The sequence below is a fragment of the Lepidochelys kempii genome, chromosome 2 (assembly GCF_965140285.1).
Source record: "Lepidochelys kempii isolate rLepKem1 chromosome 2, rLepKem1.hap1, whole genome shotgun sequence".
Taxonomy (NCBI): domain Eukaryota; kingdom Metazoa; phylum Chordata; order Testudines; family Cheloniidae; genus Lepidochelys; species Lepidochelys kempii.
The window spans coordinates 114,427,990-114,451,077 of record NC_136381.1 but is presented as its reverse complement, the minus strand read 5'-3'; the positions used below and the strand labels follow the sequence as shown (position 1 = coordinate 114,451,077).

Genomic DNA, 23,088 nt, shown 5'->3' with positions numbered 1-23,088 from the left:
CTGCAGAGGCGACTGCCATTTTGTGAAGCAAAGCTAATGCAGTATGTTACAGATGAGATGTGCTGTGCACTTTCCTGGAGACTTAATTTTTGTTCTTTCTTGTTTAGTTGTCTCCTTAAATCTAAACAGAACCATTCAGACTGATATATCAGACTATATATCTCTTTGTGTGGAAAAACATATCATGCCTCTTCAAGCTCCACAGAATAAAGAAAGCTTTGATATGGAAATGTCTTATGCTGAATCTGTTACAGATGTAGCAGCCCTTTTTGTGGAGTGGTTTTCCCAGATGGTAGGCTAATCCTGGACAGGGACTCACAGAATTCATGGAGATGGGACAATCTGTAGTAAGGAACGATGGACCTGAATAATCAGAGAGGAGACATTTTCAGATGAACATACATTTGTCAATTTTTGCATTTAAAGGTCTCTCTCTGTCCTTAATTGCTATGGATTTCAATTTTTCTGACTTTGATATGCTCCTGAAAGACTTATCAAACATTAAAGAAAGATGGGTTCATGAGTTTTAGAGCATTCCTACCTTTGTGGAAACTGAGACATTCAATAATAATCTCTTGACGTGATTGAGAAAACAACAAGGGTGGTAGGAAGACATAATGCCATAATGTGCAACTAAGTTAGCCTGGCTATTTTCTATCAGGCCAGAATTTGGCATAATTTACTCTATATGAACTTGCTGCTTTCCCCCACACACATCCTTTCCCTTTTCCATGGTTTTGGTATCCAATCATGACCTGATTTTCTCTTTTCTCACCTTAACTTTCATGCAATAAACTGTTAGGGCTCATTCACTTCAGGAGGTCCAGTCATTTCCCTTGAGACCAAAAGTATCTGAATCATCCTACCTAATGAGTTGGATAGATGACAGGACAAAGAGCGCTTGTTTCTGACTCAGCAGCTGGAACAAAAGGAGGTACCGACTGATGATGTGGAGCGAAGGTGGCTGAAATAAGTTTAAGTGGCAGTATATCGCTCAGAGTACTTTATTTGCTTTCTGCTGAACAAATCTCTTGATAGCACATTCAGGTATCTGGTATGAGGGCAGCATGTTTGAATTTTCAGCGCAATACCAATGGGCCTCAGCCTGCCCAGAATAATCAGACATTGTTAATGATGCTGTCCATAGTCAAAACATAGCTCTAGTTTAATTAAAAGTAAAGGAAACGTGTTGGGGGCAGTTCGGTGAGCAACTCTTCATGGATTAAAATTACCAAAGGTGCCAGTTAATAGTTTTGGGGAATCCATATGGAAAATGACCTCTTATTAAGGCCTTTGGCTCACAAGAGAGGCAAGACCAGAAAGTTAATGTTTCTGAGATGAGACAGTGTACATGTTCCTTACCTTATACTTCAGGCCAGCCAAACCAGCAGACTCATGACCTGCATTCTTCTTTCTCTGTGAGCCACAAACACTTCTGTGAGGACACTGAGGTGGCCGCTGCACCTCTTGCTGTGCTACTCAGGGTACAGACTGGCTCTGAAGAGCTGCATCTAGGCCTCTCAGCCAAGGCATGGAAGGATGCTCTGACATGGGTCCTTGGTGGAATCTGGTGTAAATGGCGAACTAAGAATCCCTTCAAAGCTTTTCAATAAATAAATAAATAAAATTAAAAATCTGCAAATAGTATCTGGGGAACTCTGCTTCAAGATCTCAAATAGCCATTATTTTGGCCAAAATAATAATTTAACAGATCAAAGATAGTGTATATTTCAATCACCTTTGCACTAGTTCCTTAAGCACTAGCATGATAGGACACTAAGGAGCAACTTCAGGGATCTGCGTTGCCCCTTTGTGTGGCCCTAGTTAAAGAATGGAGAAAAGACAATCCCTGCCCTTACAAGTGCAATCTAATTTACTATTTAAATTTAACCAAAGTAGAACATGAAGATACTGTAACAGACACAGAAAAGGGCTAAAACTTATTAAAATGTGAATCACACAGTGAGAGAATCTTACAAACCTAATATTATAAAAGTTGACATGGAGGAAGGGCAAGTGGCGGAGGAGTAGACTGGGAAACTGGATGAAAATAGTATTTGGGCAGGACAGGAAGGATGTTTGGCTCACAAGGAGGTGTGACTATCTACAGCAGAGGTTCAAAAAACTTCATTGCACCGCGACCAGCCTTCTGACAATAAAATTACTGTATGACCCCTGGGTGTGGGGAGAGGGGGCTGCAGCCTGAGCCCCGTTGCCTCATTGTCGCCTTTGTAACCTTAGCATTAGACTTGCTGGGACCCAGGGCTAAAGGGGCGGCCATAGCATCCATGCAGGCAGCTGGAGCAGCACCCACAAAAGTCACACACCCTTATTCCCACCACGTAGACATTGGTGCAATACACAGGGAAACTGAGGCACACACAGCATTCATGCAAAATAGTAAGACTCACATAGGCTCACATACAATATAAGGGAAAATCCACACTACATCACAGTGGGAAACTCCATTTAAGATAACAAGGCTGGTGCATGTATCGTTTTCCTTTGATGAAATGGACTTTCTATGAACTTGTACTGTTCAGTAGAGTGCTGGACAGTACAAGATGCACATTTCTGGGTGTCACCCTGTATGCAATTCATGAGTGACTGGCCAGAGTGCTCCTGTGTTTAGGTGGAAGTGAATTTGCATGCTGAAGGTTGTACAGACAGGCCAGGAGTGGCTGTTCTCACAGCAAAGCAGTTGCAAAGGCACCCCAGGCTAGAGAGTTAAGGGAACACTGCTGTTCAACAGTCCAGATTGTACCCTGGGTAGTGTCACAGGGGGATGATGTTCCAGGCAAAGGAAGCAATATGGGGAACAGGCATGAAGATGAGAAGACATGTAGGAGACAAGCTGAGCAGCAAGGTGTGAGAAATGTGCAGCATGCATATGGGAAGAGGGGTGAGATGCACAGAGGAGCAGTGCCTTAACTGTGGTGTTGGAACTTTGTGTAAAAAGAGACAGTGCACCAGTGTGGGAAACGGCGTGGTGAGAATGATGCAGTCAGAGCAATGGGAGAAGCTGGCGAATGCTGGATAGAGTGAAGAGGCGAGCATCTGAGAGAGTCTAGAGAATGGAAGGCTACAGCCCAGCCAAGAGAAAACCATGACATGAAGCAGAACATGTATATGGGGGTGTACAAGGTATTTACACAGATATGGCCACTCTTGAATTGCTTCTACAGGGAAAATAATTTTTAAAACAGTCATCAAAGATTCTAGACTGACAACGAAGTTTGGAAACAAGTTCACCTTCAGCATGCGCAGCAGAGGTCATCGAAACTGCCTCACAAACAAGATCATGTCTACTATTGAGGGTGTATTTCAGCCTCTCGGTCCATTTAATCCTTAGTGCCCATGCTGCAATTGCCAGCCAGCGGGTCATTCAGAGGTCCAACGATCTAAAATATTGCTAGCAATATCCTCCATTTTAAAAATAAAGAATATCCCTGGAGCTGGTGACATGTCTAAACCAGAATGAACAGTATGAGAGTACTCTATCTCCTTTTCCCTCCAGTAGCTGAACTAAAGAGGTGACTAGTGCCAAACGGTTTTTGTGAATTAATGTTTATAAAGAGCTCTGAGGTAAAGAGCTAGATGTGTTTTAAGTATTTTTTTTTTGTGATGTGGTCATCTATTCATTAGAAACCAGAACCCATTTCAGGTTGGCCACCAAGCTGCTGTCACATGGCAGCAGCCTAATCAGCTGCTGTCCCAGGACAAAGTGACTCAGACATAAAAGGCTGTGGCTCCCATTTCCAATTCCTTCAGTTATCCAACCCCTTTATTATTAGGTTGTTTTAAATTTAGAACCAGAATATGTCTTATAGATTGTGATCAAAACAGGCATTGCCTGCACCAATCACGGAGTTCAAATCCATGAAACCCAGAGTCAAATGTGCATGGAAGCAACCTCTTCATTTTGCAAGGAATGGAGTAAGCTGCAGTAGGCATTAATTTGCACTCACACAAAATGGGACTTTCTTTACTGACGGCCAACTGTTGTCACACTCCAAAGAGCAGCTCTCAGAAAGGTGCAAAATTCTTTCCTAACTTTGGAAACAAAGACATTGCTTCCGCTTTCATCCTTACGACCAATGAAGCTCAATAGGTATGTAAGTGAGAGGCAAGCCTGTCAGCACCAATAGGGCATAACTTTTGGAGAGGGATTTTTGATCCTTAAAGCCACATACTTATTTGGGATCTTGACCCCTCACCCCAGACGTGCAAGGCCTGAACCACAGCTGAACTGCTAAGGTTTCACCTGTGTGGGGCCGGGGGACTACAGACTGTGAGGAGCGGCCCCTCAGTCTCCCATGTGGCGCGGAGCATAGATGTTACCACCCAAGTTGGATTGGAGGGCAGGGATGGAACTGGGCATGAGATGGAATGAGTCCTGCAGCTGTGTTGATGGGTACGTTAACAGGATAGTATAAAGGGGAGAGAACATGTCCTCTCCATCTGATTATACCTGTTCCATAGGACAGTGCTACACAGCAGCAGTCTCTGTGGGAGAATACACCGGGGATTCATGAATGAGATAGGGAAGTGGCCAAATAGACCCATAAATATTATGCATCCACTAACCATAAACCCTGCAGGGAGATGAGGAGCGCAGCAGCCTGTAGCTGGGTTTATAATCTATGAGGCATGGTAGCTGCTGCAGACCAATTGCACAGGTGCTCCACCAACGTCCTCTGAACGAGTAGAGATTTTCTTCACCCCCTCAATCTCCACACTCATACAAAGCCAGTCTACTGGGGTTTGCTATGGATGATTTAAACTTCACCCTATAAAGAGTGATCACTACAGACCAAATTCCCCTAAACCCTTTCCAGTTAGTTTCTTCCTTCATGATAGCAGCTTGTTTAATGACTGGTTCATTGACTTTTCTCCATTCTTTAGTGGGGGGGAACATAAGCACTCCGTCTCACCACAGCTTTAGCCTGGAACATTTGCTTCCACAGTTCATAGAGAATTGCAAAGAAGGAATGAAACTAGTTATTATATACTTTTTTAAAAAAAAAGCATTGTATATTTAATGATTTTAAAAATACTCTCTACAAGGTAACAAGTAAACAATAATATAAGTTTGTCATGAAAAGAATCCCCCCTTTGAAAACTCAAAAGTTATTGACATGATGGCTAAAGTTCAAAACACTTTGTCACTTTCTAAAAATATTACAATGGAAAAAAATAGAAAAATCCCAAATAACACAAATACAAAACAGGTTCAAGTGGATTCTTTGGTATTTTCTGGCAATCCTATTTTGTTTACAATGGGATAACTATTCCTCTCCTCTTGTAAAATGGAGAGGAGCTTTAAATATTATAGCTGATGCAAGTGCTGGGTATGAGTCTGTTGCTGCTGAAGTCTCTCTGAACTCCCACTGGCTTTAACGGAAGCAGGTTTGAGCCCTCTGAAAACAACATTATGGTAAATTTCAATGATGAGCAGTCATCACTCTGAGACAATATATTAGGAAAGCATAACTTCATTTGCTGGTAAACCAGTTCTGTTAGCCAAGATAAACAAATGCACTGCAATGAGGCATGCACTGGAGAACGTGTTTAGACATAGGCTGGAACAAAAATACCAGATATAGTTTTATGAAGAAAGACTTTACTTAAGTGCCTCCTGACTAGGTATTCTACATGATGTGATTTTTGTATTTACCATCAGGCTAGTCTCTTATGCAAACACTCAGAATACATAAAGACTTGGGACTGTAGCCTGAATTCTCACAAAGAAACTGGGGTAACTATATTTTTGTTTTGAATCACAAGTACATTGAGCATCACCTGGACTTCATTCCCTTGAGCCTGATTGCCAGAATCGCCATTACTCCACAGTTAGGAGTGACCATGTAATGTGACCTGTGGTCAAGTCGCTGTTGTGTCGGCTACATATGGAATTACCCCTTTAAATATAGGGTATTGCTTTGGTGACTGTGTAGCCCAGGAGACCCATGGTGTGTCCCTGGGCTAGGAAGGAAAATTTGGAAAAAGTCCAAAATCTGAGTGAAGCTCAGAGCTGCAAAAGTGCAAATGATTCATAAGAATTTGTCATAGAGATAAGTGCTATTTTGTCCTCTAAAATTACAGATGTTCTAATCAGATGTTCCAAAACTGATGGCATTTTCATGGGGAATTATGATGCCATGCATTTTCATTAATCCTGATCTTGTGAGATGTTGTGTACTTCAGAATCCACTGATGTCAGCAAGATTTAGGGACATTCAACAACTCTGAATAAGTCCCTAGGTCTGCAAAAAAAAAAAAGTCTCTAAAGTCTGAGAGAGATAATTATTTGCAAATGCAAGGAAAGGTGGGATAAACATATGCCAATTTATATTGTTGGGAATTCTTCCAGGTTTTTAAAATATTTTGTGGCATTAAGACGTTATTTTTAAATATATACAATCCTTCCTGCTCCTGTGAGGAGGTTCTGTCTATCATGCTATACGAGGATGATTTTTGCCCCACTAGTTTGAGCCTTGGTTTATTGTCTGTTATGTAACTTATATATATATATATATATATATACACACATACAATGCTCAAAATGATTGACTCCTGTATGCAAAATAAAATTGAGGGTACAGTTAATTTTTTACTAAATTAATTCAAATCAAGTCAGTTCTAGGAGGGGATTGGGGTTCCATTAGAACTATTACATCTACATCATGAACTGCTACAAATAGATTTGACAGCCTTGTCCATGTGCCACATTTAAGTTGAAGTAAAATACACAGTATGCCCCCCAAAAAGAGAGTGCAGCATCCAATTAACGGATATATCGAAAACCAGGCAGTATATACAGTGATATGCACCACTTAACTGATGCATACTTTTAAGGTGCTTACATAATGGTGTCTTATGGAATGTAGCAACATATACATATATGCAGTGTATACATATATATGTATATTAAAAACATAATAGGGAAATAGATATACCCCCAGATCCCTGAATTTTAGATTTTCTAATCCATAAAAATGTATTTAAAATATTTCATGTAAAATATCTACAAAAATTGATAACATTTACATAAAATAGGACATATTTCCAGTTTTTTAAAATAATTTTTACTGTCCATTGATTGGATTCCATTTTGTTTGTTTCAGAATGATGCCATCTGTACCAGAGAGCGTTTAAACAGCTGTGCGTGATGAGACAGTTCTGTTACTCGGTCGACCATCTCCTGCAGGGCAGTCGGGTTGGGATAATACAAAGCAGCCATCTTGGTTGCCATAACAATGTTCTTTAGCAATTCACATAGCTGGTTGCTGGAGTTCATCACTTTGCTGCGGATATCCTGAGTAGTCACTTGCCTTGTGAGCGTGTCCCCAATGAACACCAGTTTGTGAGCGCTTAAAATGACAAACTTGCTGTGAGCGACGAACATCCTCGGTGGCTGAGCAGCACTAACACAATTAAAAAAAGCATCAATGGCATTTAGGAGAGAAACGAAATGAGTCTCACACTGGTCAGAATAAAAGAAGAGCAGCTCTCTGTCTTGAGAGCCCACATTGCTGCTTGCAGTTTGAAGACTCTGAGGTGGCTTCCATTTTGAGATGTCATTCTCCACAGGCTTTGTGATCTCTTGCTCCAGTTGCTGGAACTGATTGATCTGAATGGCAAAGAGAAGAGTCTCTTCAAAAAGCTATTAACACATCACATCACCCTCGTTATAATTCACAAACCTATCCTGCCTTTGATAAACGCAAATACATTTCACACTGATTTCTTAACATCCTGTATGCAAGCTGCAAGCACAGTTTCTAAATACTATTCCCATAGTGTGTACTCAATAAGTTTATGGAGGAGATGGTATGATGCGATAACATGATTTTGGTAATTAATTGATCTTTAAATATTCATGGTAAATAGGCCTAATGGCCTATGATGGGATGTTAGATGGGTGGGACCTGAGTAACCCAGGAAAGAATTTTCTGTAGCATCTGGCTGGTGAATCTTGCCCATATGCTCAGGGTTTAGCTGATCGCCATATTTGGGGTCGGGAAGGAATTTTCCTCCAGGGCAGATTGGAAGAGGCCCTGGAGGTTTTTTGCCTTCCTCTGTAGCATGGGGCACGGGTCACTTGCTGGAGGATTCTCTGCTCCTTGAAGTCTTTAAACCACGATTTGAGGACTTCAATAGCTCAGACATAGGTGAGAGGTTTATCGCAGGAGTGGGTGGGTGAGATTCTGTGGCCTGCGTTGTGCAGGAGGTCGGACTGGATGATCATAATGGTCCCTTCTGACCTTAATATCTATGAATCTATGAATCTATGATTTGGTTTGGCTATGTTACTCACAAGTAACTTACACATCTCATCTAAATGGGGGCCAATTAATCCTTTATGCCCGAGTGTACCATCATGTATATCTATACATGCCACATATAGGAAAACTACTGTAGACAATTTTGAAGACTTTAAAAAACTTATTGGGACATCTTTGGACCCCATGTCCTGTAAAATCAGGTGCTTTAGTTTCCATGAGTCCAACTACACAGGGCCAGAGAAGTCGTAACAATCTAAAACAGCTTTGCTATATCTAAAAAGCTAATGGTTTTAAGAACTGATATATTGGGGCACTACAGAGTCGGAAACAGTTGTTGTCCATCCACTTGAGACTCTCTCCTATGATAAATAGCTGACACTTCTATCTATGCATGATCGTGAGCTATCAAATGTTAATCTTTCAGCTCCTCATTGCTCTTCAAGCAAACAAAAACACACAGGGAAATTTAAATACAAAACCTTACATTAATGTAATGGTAAGATTACAGCTTTAACTGCTCACAAGTCAGGAAATGCAAAAATCAAGGTTACCACTCCCATATTGCACATATGGAGTATTCTTCGTTACTAAATTTGTTAACATTTTATATTTATGAAAACTGTACATTTCATGTCAGCATGCTGGCGAGTTACTATTACTATGACAGCGTTAACATTTTGTTACCTGATCATTTTGGTGTTTAAAAATCACAATTTTAAAGTTATCCTAAGATTTTTTTTTAATTTAGTGATGTACGTATTTAGACAGTGGGTGTGCATAATCTACACTTGTATTCTGTGTGGGCCAGTGGATATGGCACTGGACTAGGACTCAAGAGACCGAGGTTCAGTTTTTGTCTCTGCCATTGTCCTGCTGTGTGACCTTGGAAAAGTCACTTCACTGCTCTGTGCCTCTATTTCCCCTCCTATATAAACTCTGTGGAAGAGGACTCGTCTCTTACTATGAGTATGTCTAAACTGCATGCTTCTTTTTGGTGGCGGGTAGAGTATATATGTGCGTAGCCCCCCAGCACAGGCATAAAGAGCAATGTAGACCATGAGGCCTGGGCTTTGGCAAGTAGCATAAAGACATGCCTGAAGGGTGTGGGTGTGTATCCAATGCACACCCTACACGCTCTCTACTTGCAGTGGGGAAAGGTGCTGCCATCTCCCAGCTGCTAGAGCCTTTCCCTGCCACATGGAAGGACTCGGGCAGAGGGAGGCAGCAGGGAAAGATGCCAGCAGGGAGGAGACAGCTGGGAAAGGCTCAGCCAGTGTGGATGGAGCCTGCTTTTCACATACCCTACATGCTATCACCAGTGGTGTGTAGTGTAGACGCAGCCTATGTGTGTATACTGTGCCTAGTACAGAGGGGCTTCTAGGTGCTATAAAAAGAATTAACCTCTTGAACAGACATGTTTTGAATGTGCTTTCAGGGGACAGATCTCTTCCCAGCAGAGGAGACCTCTCTCAAATACACAGGAAGAGCTGCAGTTCTGCTATCTAATGGCAGCAAGGTAACAAACGAGATGATGATGTTGACTCCCAGGCTATCTCCAAGAGTCTGAAAGGGCTAAATTGCCATAGAGGTACTTGCATTCTTTAGTGCCTCCAGGGCTGAAGAAAATCTACAGGAGAGAATGGTGGGAAACTCTCTCGCATGCTAACCACTTCTGAATCTGAGGGGAGAATGGACACCCATGCCTCCTTTGTTACTAAGCCGCCATTAAGTGGCTGAGAGATGAGCTCTTTCTCTTTTATTTGGCTGACACGTCTCGTGGTACAAAATGGCCTGCATGGTGCCTTCCAATTCTGACAGCTTGGTGCTTTCCAAGTCTGACTGGACGTACCTGATGATGCTCCAGCTGCATCTTGTTCTGCTTGATGATATTTTCTTTTTCTAGAAGCTCTTTCTGTTGTCTTTCAAACTCCTCTTTTCCCTGTGTGGCACAAGATAAAAATAGACATTGTGTCAAACGGTAATTCTCTAGAGTTAATAATTAAATGCCCACAGACAGTGTGACAAATGTACCTTCTTGTATTGCCATCTTAATTTGTAGCACACCCACAAGAGGACAAATAGGAAATGGACAATGTTATGTTGGTGATAGGCTACAGCCATTATGTACAGAGTAGTCCCATTTGAATCCCATTCTTGGGATTCAAACTAACTTTTAAAATCTGTACCCAATGTGCAGTCTGGGCTGAATGAAGTTTCTCAGGCAACTTTTGATATGCATCCATTTAAAAAAAAGAAAAGGAATTTCAAGATTATCTTGGTGTGACAGTCTGCTTCCTGTCGTGCCATGAACAGTTCTTACAGAAAAGAGCATGCAACAAATCTTAATCTGCATTGAGCAGAACAATGTGTCTGGCTCGCTTACCTGTAGGTGCACGTAATCGTAATCATCCATCCAGCTCTTCTCAGAGCCCTCATTAGTGATACCGGGGGGATGCAGGTCTTTACTCAGAAGTGGGGGCAAAGAACTGCTGTGGTCCTGAGTTTTCTCTCCATGATGTAACAGCTGATTCTGGGGGCTGTTATATGCATAGTCAGATGTGTTCATAATGTTCTCTGAAACATTCTTTAAACGTGATCTGCCTGATACCTGTTTGAATAGCATCTCTGCATTGATGCTGACAGTGGTGGTCAATTGCTTGGCATCATCTGGGACTGTCTTTGCCACCATAACAAATCGGTCTAGATCATCACATTTGTTTTGGGATTTGTTGACCACCAAGATGTTCAATGACCAGCTATAGCTACTCAGGTCATGACTGGTCTGGGTCAAGATCTGGTGAGAATCCTCCAGTCTCTGCAGCTCCCTTCTCATTTTGTTATAGAGATTGATTTCTGAGAGACAGGAAGCATTGGCTGTTGCTCCTTTTGCAAACTGAAGATACTCCACCAACGACTGCTCCACTTTCTCCACAGCAGTGTGGATTTCATTGATATTTTTCTCCATGTACCCATAAGACCGCCAGTCTGTGTTAACAAAGGCCATGAGGTTAGAGACCACAGTCTCCACTGTCTGCTGAAGCCAGTAAAGTCTCTCTATGGCTGTGTCTGGATCCAGTATTAATCGTTTGTCGTGAGAAGGCGAGGCTGAAAAAGAAGACTCCTTTGAAGTTGTGGAAGATGTAGACATGTTACTCCTGGTGCTGCCTGTACTAGAGAAAGATAATCTATTTATCCCATCTGTCACATCTTTCAATCCTTTAGTGTCTTGTGGTGGCACATCATACACACCTTCCCTTCCCTCTGGATTTAGGCTTTTGCTGAATCCTGACTGCTGTCCAGGAAATGGGACTCCACGAGGGGTATCGTATACATCCTTCTGAGGAGCAATCTGCTGACCAAGAAATTGATTTTGATGGCTCACTGGAATGTCATACAGGCCATGTTTGCGTGACATTAAATCATTAGGTATAGGGACGTCAGAGGTAAATTTCTTGCTAAGTTCTTTGGTAGTAGGAGGAGGGATGTCATACACTCCTTCCAGTCTTGCATTATGGTTCACTGAAGGAGGGAAATCCAGCAAGTTTTCCCTCAGCCCTGTATCCTCTCTGCATGCAGATGCAGGGAAATCATAGATCTGAAATGCAGAAAGCAAGCCATGAGCACAAAGGTAAAATAGCAAAGACGTCTTCAATGGAACTACCATTAAATTAAAATTCAGGGGGAGAAGGTAGGGAATCCTTGCCTCGGTGAAGTCAATGGAAGATTTGCCACTGACTTCAATGGGGCCAGACTTTCACCCTGGATTTCAAGAAGTCAGAGTTTTCTTACTAATTAAAAAATGTTCATTTCCATCAAAATGAACATGAAATCTTTTATAAGCGGGGGGTGGGGGGTGGGGGGTGGGGGATCTCCTAAATGTAGCTTTAGCTCTAATTTATAGTTACCCTACATGAGGTGAGTAATTATGTTACAAAGTTTTAATGAATGTGCAAAAAGCCTGAGGGACTGTTTAAAGTACCTGAATTCAATACCCTTATTCAGTGTCATATGCACTTTTATGTCTAAACACGTCTTCCATCTGACATGAAAAAGCATGTATTATCTACTGAAATTGCATCAGACTTACCCCTTTTATAGGAGGTATATCATACACCCCTTGACCTCTTGCCTCTCCCATTGGGACTGGATGCACAGGCCCCTTAACTGATGCAGGGGGAACGTCATATATCTGAAGAGAGAATAAACCTGTTACAGAAAATGGAGCCATCCCATGATAGCTGTGATTTCAGATGATTTCTCTCATATTTTATTTATTTTGAAATAGAAGGAAGAAGAGGAGCAGGGTTTTAGCTTTTGTGTATGTGGAGGCTTGCAGGGTGGGTACTGAGAGACAAATATGCTTGTGATAGCTCCCTTTAGTAGGATTGTGTAGACTGTGGGCTGGACAGATGAAGTTTCTGAATGGAAACACTTCATTTGAATTCCAGTCACAAAGTTAAATCAAGATCTGCACATAGGATCCCTTCATCCCCTCCTTATTTACAGATGCAGAGAGGACTGAATCATGACAGAGCTCTACTGGGGTGGAGACAGAAGAAGAGATTGCCACAACAGCAGGTACACTTCACAAGATTTGATACATGCAGTGTGGGAGGTGGTGGGGGGCACAGGGACCCAGGATCACCTTTTTTTGAGGTAGGTGTACTGGGAAATCTGTAAGGGTGCTCAGTATACACTGCCAGCTGTCCAGCGTTAGGGGCTCAAGATCATTCCTGATATCCTGGGTTTTTGTATCTCCAAGATAGTGTTGGGGATAACCGCTCTCTGTGGCAGCATTGTCACTCATTCCCCAAACCTTTGAGACTTAATGCTTGACCTTGTCAGCATTATGTATCCGTTGCCCCCCTTGGTGATGTGGGCCACCCTACTGAGAAGATTGCAGAGACCAGACCTTTTAAGTGTACTACATGGTGTGATAGGTCGTGCACTAGAGAGGATTCTGCCTCCCTGTCCTGCTGCACTGCATTCTCAGGTGATGCACTGCAAGGACAGGCAGCAGCAGCAAGGGATGGAGAAAGGAAATGGAGACTCTCTTTTGGCAGCTCTCGGGCTCCTACTCTTCTCTGCTCCTCATCTCTGATGAGCAGGCAAGTGGTCTCAGAGAAGAAGCGAGCCAAGGAACTAACAAGCTTTTTGGGGTGGGGAGGGATGAATAGGGAGTGACCAGACTGCCCCCCCTCCCGCTATTTAAAGAAGGGCTGGGGAGCAAGAAGTGTGTCAGGCCCTGACCTGTTGGGTTCTTCAAGGGGAGGCGGCACTACTTGCTGTGAGAAGTGTACTGGTCCAGCTCGCCCCCTCCAACTTCCCCCTTCCTCGAGTAGAAAACAATGTTTCATCTCTTGGGCTTGCTTTCTCTGCTTGTTAGAGAGGAGCATGGCTCCGGGCTATCAATGCAACAAGGACCTCTGTGGGGGCAGGGCAGGAGCAATGGAATATTGCAGAGTGGTAGGAGTGGCCTGAATTAATCTTTTTAGGGACAGCTGGTGTTATGTTAATTGAATTGGAGGAGGAGTGGAGCAGAGTCCTGGGCCTGAATTCATTTTTATGGGGCATCCAGAATTAATGTTATCAGGAGAACCCTAATCAGGAACCACTCCTTTCCCTCCAAATCTCCCTCCCACTTGCGTGGGTGGACTCCACTTCTCACGCCAAACTCCCACGTCTTCAAGCCGCCTGAGTTATAATCTCACAAAACCTGTTTATGTAATGCATACAATGAGGAAACATACTTAAAATCAAACAATGTAATCTGTCCATTATGGCATGGTGATTGTTCCATGTTTTGGTCATTTGTGACTCTGGTGCCTTGGCAGTTTTGAATGTTGAGGGGTATGCCAGGGGCATCTGCTGAGGGGGAGCTTTAGTTTCACATTTCCTGCAGGAGCTGTGTTGTTAAGGGGCCCTGGTGAACAGCCAAAGTGCATAGTTCCTGGGTCTCTATATCCTGGAAATTCATAGGCTTTGGGGGCCAACTTCCCTAGTTGTTCACAGGAGTAGGGGCACAATCCAGTGTCAGGAAAATAAGCTAGCGGACATTTGGTAAGAACAACCTCCTACATGGAAGTAGCTAGTACAGGAGACAACTGTGCCCTTACTAAGTAAACTAGTGCCACCTGTGCAATACCAGAAGAAGAAAACACTTCCTTTGGGAACATATTTCTTCTGTTTGGGTATTTTGTTTGACCAAAATAATGCATCGCATCCCTTGGCAAGTAAATGTGAATTTGATGTTTGTGTACTGCCAGATCTTAACATCAAATGCATTTTGTGCACAATGACACGGAAAAGGCCATCTCGTTGGAGGCAGCACCGCTGTAGCACATCTGGTGAAGACCCTCTATGCAGACAGGAGAGAGCTCTCCAGTCGGTGTAGTTACTCCACCTCCACGAGCATCTCCCGACAACACAGCGCTGTCCACAACGGTGCTTAGGGCGATGTAACTTGAGTCATTCAGAGGGGTGGCTTTTTTACACCCCTGAATAATATGTTATTTTGACATAAGCAGTAGTGCAGGCCTGCCCTAATTGAAAAATATTTTCACTTTGGAATGACATAATGTCTCCTGTACTTCAACTGCAGATAGAATGGAAAGACTTTTTGGAGCTTTTCAATGCCGCTGACAGTTTTATTGGTACATACCCCTTGGGAAGGACGAACTGGAGGGATATCGTAGGTATCTTTCTGGTATTTGGAAGGGAACTCATAAACATAACCTTGTCCTGTCCTGACTGGAGTTACTACCTGTGGGTTAAAAGAGAAGGAGATGAAAACAAAATTACTTGAGGCATTTAGCATGTTCTGTCTGTAATTGGATATGCTTCTCTACACAAACATTCCAGTGTTATTAACTTCTACACTTTTTATCTGGCGATTTTATTAATGAAAGTCCCTACAGACGTCTGATGTTTTTTTAAAAGTGTATTACAAAACTATACTTATTGGTTACAATGAAACCATTATTTCTTCCTTGAGCAGCTCTGCCACTGGTATAAAATATTCCTGCAGTAGTTATTTACTAAGGAGTTGAGTAACCTTGACTGGTGCTCAATTCCTTGCTGGATCAGGCTCTATGATCCTAATCTTTGGCCTCAGAGATACTTAGGTACCAACTGATTACAATGGGAGTTAGGTGCCTAAATACCTTTGAGGATCTGGGCCTAAAATCCTAATCTTTCAACCTTTACTAATGTGTCCCAGTGACTTCAGTAGGACTACTTGTGTGAGCAAGTCCTAAACAATGGAGCAATTGTTGTGGCTTTGAAGCTCCTTTAAATGGAAGATGCTAAAGCAGGAAATTTACTCTTGGGGCTTAAGCATAATTAGTCCACATTAGCAGCTAACAGACTGGAAAATTTAAGCTGTTCTTGAACTACACTATGTGACAAAACCGTCTCTGTGATGGTGAGAATTGACATTGCTCGTGTTTTCAAAACCATAAACTGCCCACACTTACTTCAAATAAAATGTGGTTAAAAATAAATACATTACATCTGGGACAACCATCTGCATGGCAAGAGTTCAGTATAATTTGGTTTAAAAGAAATGTTGTTACATAACCCCCTGAAAAACAGTGTTTATAGTGGAAATAGTGATCTACTCTAAATTCTGTCCAATTTAGCTCCAGTAAAGAAATATACAGTGTAGAACAAAGACATACAATGACAGAATGTCATAGGATTGTACAAGAAATGGTTTCAGGTTCAGCTGAGGAGAATTGTGAACAAGGGTGACTTAATTTTCCTTGTAAAAGTAAGCAAGCTATTAAACAGAGTTCCTGAGCACACTGCTGGTAACGATCACACAACACTTTTTACAGGAGTAAGTCCCAGTGGCCTAGCCAAATTCCACCGTGAGTTTTGCCTAACTAAGGATTGCAGGACTGAGTCCCTGATGTTTACACTCTGCATATCTCTATTCTCCCTGCAAATTCAATGGAATACACTGTTCTTCTTCACTTCCCGTCCTATGTGTTTTGTGGCATTTGCCTCTGCACTGTTAAACAGCTGCTGAATTCCTCCACAGAGGTGGCTGATGTCATTCCTGAATAGTCTGAGCCGGATTCAACCTTGAATCAATCTTGAATCAACCTTGAATCAACCTTCCTTGGTTGATGCAAGGAAGTTAAGATGCCCTGGGAGGGTAGAGGAGTCGCATTCACTTCTGGGGGATGGTAAATGCTACTTTCATAGTTGCCCTACCCTTGGGTTTCTGCCAGAGGATGGGGGAAGGCTCAAACAGTTTAAATTTCCACTGGAGGCTCTGATTTCCACTAGGATGCCAGGCTGGCATTTAATAGAGATAAAATTAGTAGGTTCTCTAGAAATTAATCTAAAACTTATAGAATTTAATAGAGGACGACCTCTTTCCTATAGAATTCTATATCAGGATTAGAATTCTCCATTAAATTTTATCGGATGATTAAACGCAAAACCTATGAGAACGTTATCATTTGCCATTAAATTCTACAGGACTTTTTCGTAAGAGATCACCTTGGTCATTACCCATCCCTGGCCACTGTTACACACTTCTGGGGCTGTGTTGTCTGCCTGTGGACTCCCTGGGGGAGTAGGGTAGGGGGAATAGCAATCTACCCTTTCTCCATGCAGTCTTTCTGCCATCAGGGGACGGTGAAGCAGATCCTGGAGTGAGTCTGGCCAATATATATAGTTTGCAAAGTGCTTTGGGATCCTTCAGGGCGAAAGGCATGATATGAATGTAAGGCATTATTAGCTTACTTTTACTAGACTGGCAGATGCTGTGTAGAATTCCAAGTGTGGCACCAAACACCAGTCAAAGACAGGAATTAATGTAAAGCAAACACAATGAACCTCACCTGGCCCACTAACAGGTTTCCATAGTAATGCTGAGCACCATAGTGTAAGAGAAATGCCTTGGAATCAAAGGACTCACTTTTAAGCATGTTTACTCAGTGTCCCTTCCAGGGGTTTCTAAATTGTAGTGACTATTTTGCATCAATAATAAGCCCCCAGGGTTTTATAGATGATCCTCCAGTAGAGAAGACATTGCAAATTAGAAACAAAAGGTTGCTCTCTGGGTAGCCATCATCTTTAATCCTTTCTCTAATGTGAAAACTCTGACATCAAGCTGCTTACTAGATTATAGGGGAAATGCTCAGCCGCAGGGTTGAAGAATTGTAGTGCTCTGGAACTCAGCCAGAGATACCAGTGCAGCCCTGGAGGTGGGTGGCGAGTGATTGCTAAATTGTTGAAATTCAAAGTTTCTTAATTCTTAACTGCTGTTTTACAGTAAAGGGCACTGGGAGTCAGCCATAGAGCAGCCAAATTGTACTTGAAAGTAGGCACGCTAGATTTCCAATGCTGCTAGTCCTCCATCAATAGACTTCATTGACATCAGTGTCAGTTTCAGGCACTGAGGGCTTGCAAGATCGAGCCCTAAACCGCATCATTTTGGATTTTATGTGCGGCTATTAACAAACAAAAGTCTGTTGTTGTTAACAGCATTTTATGTGCTTGAAATTATATGCCTGAATGGCAATGTATCAATTTAAACGACATCCCAACCCTCTCTAGGATGATGTATACATAGAACAAAAGCTGTATTCTATCTCCAAACATTTATAGGAGAAACATACCCTCAGAACCATGATCTCTGTCATGCAGTAGAATCTTGTACATCCAATTATTCTTTTACAGCACACCACAGAGTTCTCCCCACATCTCTCAGAAAAAGCTGTAATAGTTGACTACTGTTAACAAGGCCTTAAATTAATTTAAATGCCTGCTCTTTTTACCCCATGTACTGCTGTACAAAACTAATATATTATGCTGTATAATCCTTAGTAACTAAAACCATACTAGACTTGTCAAAATGAACTAAGCCAAATCCATATTGTGATGCAGTATCCTTTTTATTGTGTGTGTTTGCCCCCTTGCTGTTTCACAAATTCAGATAATCTGCAATTGGGGAATGGGAGGAGGAGGGAAATAAGGTCTCTCAAAAGTGATTAGTGCTTGATTTTCTGAGGGGGGTGGATGCTCAGCACTTTGAGAAAATCAGACCCTTATACAGTGGTGAATCTGGACTAAATGAAGGCACCAAAATCACAAGTCACTTTTAAAAACCTTGGCCTAAATTGTTTAATCTTTACTTTTTAAAAGCCAAAATAGTACTTTGTAATTTAATGTTAAAGACCTCAGAAGAAAGGCAATGTCAGGATAAGAAAAACTTTCCTCTCTTATTTCCCCTCTGGTATGGGTAGTGGCCCTTTCTGGTGTTTAGGAATTTACTTCCTGACAAATGTCAATGAACTCTAGGTTGTCGTTCTTTCTCTTTTTTTCTAAAGAATGCCTGCGGTCATCTGGCTTTGAAAAATCCTGCCTTTCAAACCCGCAATTTTCCTTGTTTACGCATTAAAAGAAACAGATGGTGAGCCCACAAACTATCTATCCCAACATTCTGAAAACATTGCAACCATTTTAATCCATGCAGAGCAACTAACAGGGACCAGCTTTGGCTCTGGTAAAACATGTAGTGAGCATACAGCAAACTCGCAGCATTAAGAACAAAGACAATTGAGCTGAAAGTTTGTTCTGTTCTTGCTGAGGGCCATGCTCCTCCAAAAGCAATTGCTTGGGCCTTTTGCATGCCAGTTGTGTGTTCTTCAACCAGAAAAAAGAGCTGAATATGCATGTACTTTGTAAAGTACCCAGTTCTGTGGTGCATTAAATCCATTTTCCTTACACATAAGGGAAAAGCCTTTCCACTGTCTTTCCAGCATTAAATACTCAGCATTAAAATGGAAGGAAAATTGCCTTAATGTTCCTAAATTAGATACAAACAGGCGGATTTTCATGATTCCTGCAGATGGAGGTGGCTTTTAAAGTGCAGCTGATTTTTCGTGGAAAATGTTATAAGCCACTGGGCCAAATTTTATTCTCCATTTCACTAGCGTAAAACTAGAGTAATTCCACTCATGCCAATGGAACTACTTTGGATATACACTGCCCTGACTGAGAGCAGAATTGGGTTTATTTCCTTAGCACTTCCGCATTATTTCAGTGCTTTACAATGGTGGGTACGTCTCTTTGTCCTGCTTTACCAGTGAGGAATCTGAAGCACGGGCATGTTAAGTGACTTGACCAAAGTCACACAGAGAGCAGAGCTAAAAATAAAGCATAGGTGTCCTAATTCCCACTCTCAGGCCTTTACCACAGACCCTACGGACTCCTACAGTTTGGTGTTAAAGTGGCAATTCAGCACATACGGGTTAGGGGTAACAGTCTTGATTAAAAAATATTATAAAAGGACATTTGCATTCTTTTCTGAAGGGCTAACTTCACAATGCTTATTGATGCTAGTGAGAGTAGTACACCCCCTTTCAGTCAGGTTAATCTGTGCCTGCTGCTAATTCCCTCCTCCTCTTCCCTGGCCCAATCTTGTTTCTATTGAAATCAGCTGGAATTTACCATTGGCATGGCCTCACTATGGAGCAAAGACACAGGCTGAAGAGGAAGAGCCTGACAGTTGTATGAGAAACTGGGAAAGTCTAAGCTTTGAGGCAGGAAAGATGGCTTTAAAAAGTAAGTAAATGAAAGAAAACACATAGCTGCCTGTGTGGTAAAGTGCTTTTGTAAATGTGTTCAGAGCAAAAACTGCAGTTGCTCATACAGTGCTTCCCAGGCTCCTGGAAGGTTACATAACAGCCTGGCCAACTTTTGTTTTGCAAAGAGAAGCAAACAATCAAAGAGAATATGGGGAAATTACATGAGAAAGGGAATTTGAAATGAAAGGGTCTCCTCACTATCTTTAACTGATTCTGGGCCTCTGAAGGAAAGAATGACAGTAGTCATCAGGAAAATCCACCGCACTCCATACAGACAGAGGGAAGTGCATCTACATAACTATTTTCTTCTGGGAACTGGTGGCTCATTTGAGCAGCAAGAACATGTGTTAGAAACTGGTGTCTGAAGACAATAGGAGTACAGAAAGAATCTTGCTAATTACATTCACTTGTTTTTAAAAATTAACCTAGTGTTTACTCCCTGCAAGTTTTCATAGCAAAACAGTGTAGCCAGATCTCAAATCACTAACTGACATTTACCCTCTACTAAGCGGTATTCCCTGTCACAATAAATGAACAAAAGTACATATTATGAAGCAGTAACCTGATTTTTTTTTAACTGCTTACTTATTAATAATCTACAGTGGGTCTCCCAGCCTTAGTGACAATCCACTGAAGTTTAGATATATTAGAGCAGGGGTGGGCAAACTGTGGCCCTTTAGACGTTTTAATCCAGCCCTCGAGCTCCAGCTGGGGAGTGGGATCCGGGGCTTGCCCTGCTCATCACATGATGTGACTCCGTGGAGCTCCTGGAAGCAGCAGCATGTCGCCCCCCCCCCCCCCGACTCCTATGCAGAGGCACGGACAGACAGCTCTGCATGCTGCCCCGCCCCCAAGGGCTGCCTCTGCAGCTCCTATTGGCTGGGAACCATGGCCAATGGGAGCTGCAAGGGCGGTGCCTGCGGATGGGGCAGTGTGCAGAGCTATCTGGCCATGCCTCTGCGTAGGAGTCAGAGGGGGGACATGCTGCTGCTTCTGGGAACTGCTTAAGGTAAGCGTCATCTGGAGCCTGCACCCCGACCCCCTCCTGCACCCCAACCCCCTGCCCCAGCCCTGATCCCCTCCTGCCCTCTGACCCCCTTGGTCCCAGCCTGGAGCACCCTCCTGCACCCCCAACCCCACATCCCCAGCCCCACCCCAGAGCCCGCATCCCCCCCACACCCTCCCCAACCCCCTGCCACAGCCCAGAGCCCCCTCCCACACCCTGAACTCCTCATTTCTGGCCCCACCCCAGAGCCCGCACTCCCCAGCCAGAGCCCTCACCTCCTCCCACACCCCAACCCCCAATTTCGTGAGCATTCATGGCCCGCCACACAATTTCCATACCTAGATGTGGCCCTCGGGCCAAAGAGTTTGCCCACCCCTATACTAGAATTACTCTTACTTGACTATCAGGCTCCTTTCATGAGTTAGGGTAAACCACATTGTTATAAACATACAGCATGTTTTTAAAAGCCATTTTTAAGTAAAGTTTTAACCTAATCTAATTTTTAATCCAGGTTCACTAACTGGCAGATGGTGTGGTTTGCCATAAAATGCTTAATCATAGTATCCTCAGCAGAGAGAATAGTTGCTTAATGGGCATGGAAACTGAGCTACCCCTAAATGAAGTCCCTTCAAGCAAAGGCTGAGTCATACTGACAGGGTAGCATGGGGTAAGCGTGCATAACAGTTTCTTGTACTGTACCTTGTTTGTGGCTAAGGCTAGGACATGGATATATAGTGCTATCAACTCAACACCTACTGTAAGGAAAGATTAAATGAACAAAAGCATTTTCCTCTTGGGTGGAGGGAGATATATGCTTCATTGTTTGATGGAAAATTGAGAAGAATGTGAGATTCTATAATCTATAGCTCTAATTTTTTTAGGTTCTCACATGAATTTTCTTAGAAATAGGCTTCAGAGGGCAAGATATCAGTAAAGATGTGACAAATGCTGCTCCTACCTAGAACTGTTTTATTTCATGTTACTACATGCATCCTAATTAACTCCTACTTACTTTTCTCCCATCATTTGTCGACCTGCTCTGCTTAGGTGCCAATCTTACAAAGACTTATGTATGTACTTTAACGCTATGCACTGTAAATTCTAATTACATTAATTCACAGTGCATGAAGTCACGCATGTGTTTACATTTCTGTAGGATTGGGAGCTTAAACTGTAAGCTTTTTAGGGCAGGGACTGTCTTACTATGGGTCTGTCAAGTGCTTAGTACAATGGGGACCAATCTTAATTGGGGCATCTGTGCTATCATAATAAAAATAGAAGTATTTTTTAAAATCAGTGTTGATCTTTGTCTTTTTTGAGCCAGCTTGACACGTTTTAAGCTGTGAGGCTGTAAAATATAAAGCAGGAGTTGTGCAACTTGTTTTGAATATGCAGGAGAAGAGAGAAAGAAGGAAATAATGCAGAGACCTTGATTCAAACCAGAGAAGAGGGGTGATATGGAGGGGAGAGGGTGAAATGCACCAGATTGCACTAAATAACTAGTATTTAAGAGCAGAAAAAACTTCTCAGAAGAGGAAACTCATCCAATACTCTTTACATAGGCTTTATCCCCTCTCTCTGTGAAAATTCATCATTTCAGACTGAGTGACCTCATGATTTCTTATGTCAGTGTACTCCCACAACCACTAAGGGTCTGATGCAGCACAACATTTGTGACATGACAGGTCATGCACCCTGGAGTACTTGAAGTGAATGATTTGTGCATGGGTAGAAGGTCTGGTGGATAAATCTCATTCATAATGCTTTGGGCTCATCTGTCACTGGGAAAATATACTCTTGTGCTAAAGAACAAATAGTCCCTCAAGCAGCCTGTGGCTTAAATTCTGTTTGGATTTAGCTGATAAAGATAAAACTGATAAAGTTTTAGCTAATGATGGACAAAACTCAGTACCTCAATATTATGGTGACTGGCCCACTACAAATATTTAAAATAGGACTTTTCTAACATGGGAAGACTAAATTGTCTAATGAAAGACAAAACAAGAGACTATAGAGGCATAATTTGTTGAATGCAAAACATTTTTACTGTTGATAATTATATTACTAGAAATTTTGTTGGAATATGTGGTTCTGTTGAAATCAAAATGCTCTGTGAAACTGAATCATGTTAGCCAAGATTTTGTTGTGAAAGAAATTCCACCAGTGTCATAACATCCGATTTTGATAT

At 42.3% G+C, this 23,088-nt stretch overlaps 1 protein-coding gene across 1 annotated transcript in view; it reads right to left on the bottom strand.

Moving 5' to 3' along the window:
* Positions 1 to 4,898: 4,898 nt before the first annotated feature.
* The window catches only part of NEDD9 (neural precursor cell expressed, developmentally down-regulated 9), a 48,703-nt gene continuing 30,513 nt past the window's right edge, over positions 4,899 to 23,088 (bottom strand). The window contains exons 3-7 of the mRNA XM_073332057.2: positions 14,950 to 15,051; positions 12,376 to 12,477; positions 10,672 to 11,883; positions 10,138 to 10,227; positions 4,899 to 7,633 (exon numbers count right to left, since the gene is read on the bottom strand). Coding sequence (XP_073188158.1) covers positions 7,124 to 7,633; positions 10,138 to 10,227; positions 10,672 to 11,883; positions 12,376 to 12,477; positions 14,950 to 15,051 — 2,016 coding nt within the window. The 3' untranslated portion in view covers positions 4,899 to 7,123. The remainder of the gene's footprint in view (positions 7,634 to 10,137; positions 10,228 to 10,671; positions 11,884 to 12,375; positions 12,478 to 14,949; positions 15,052 to 23,088) is intronic.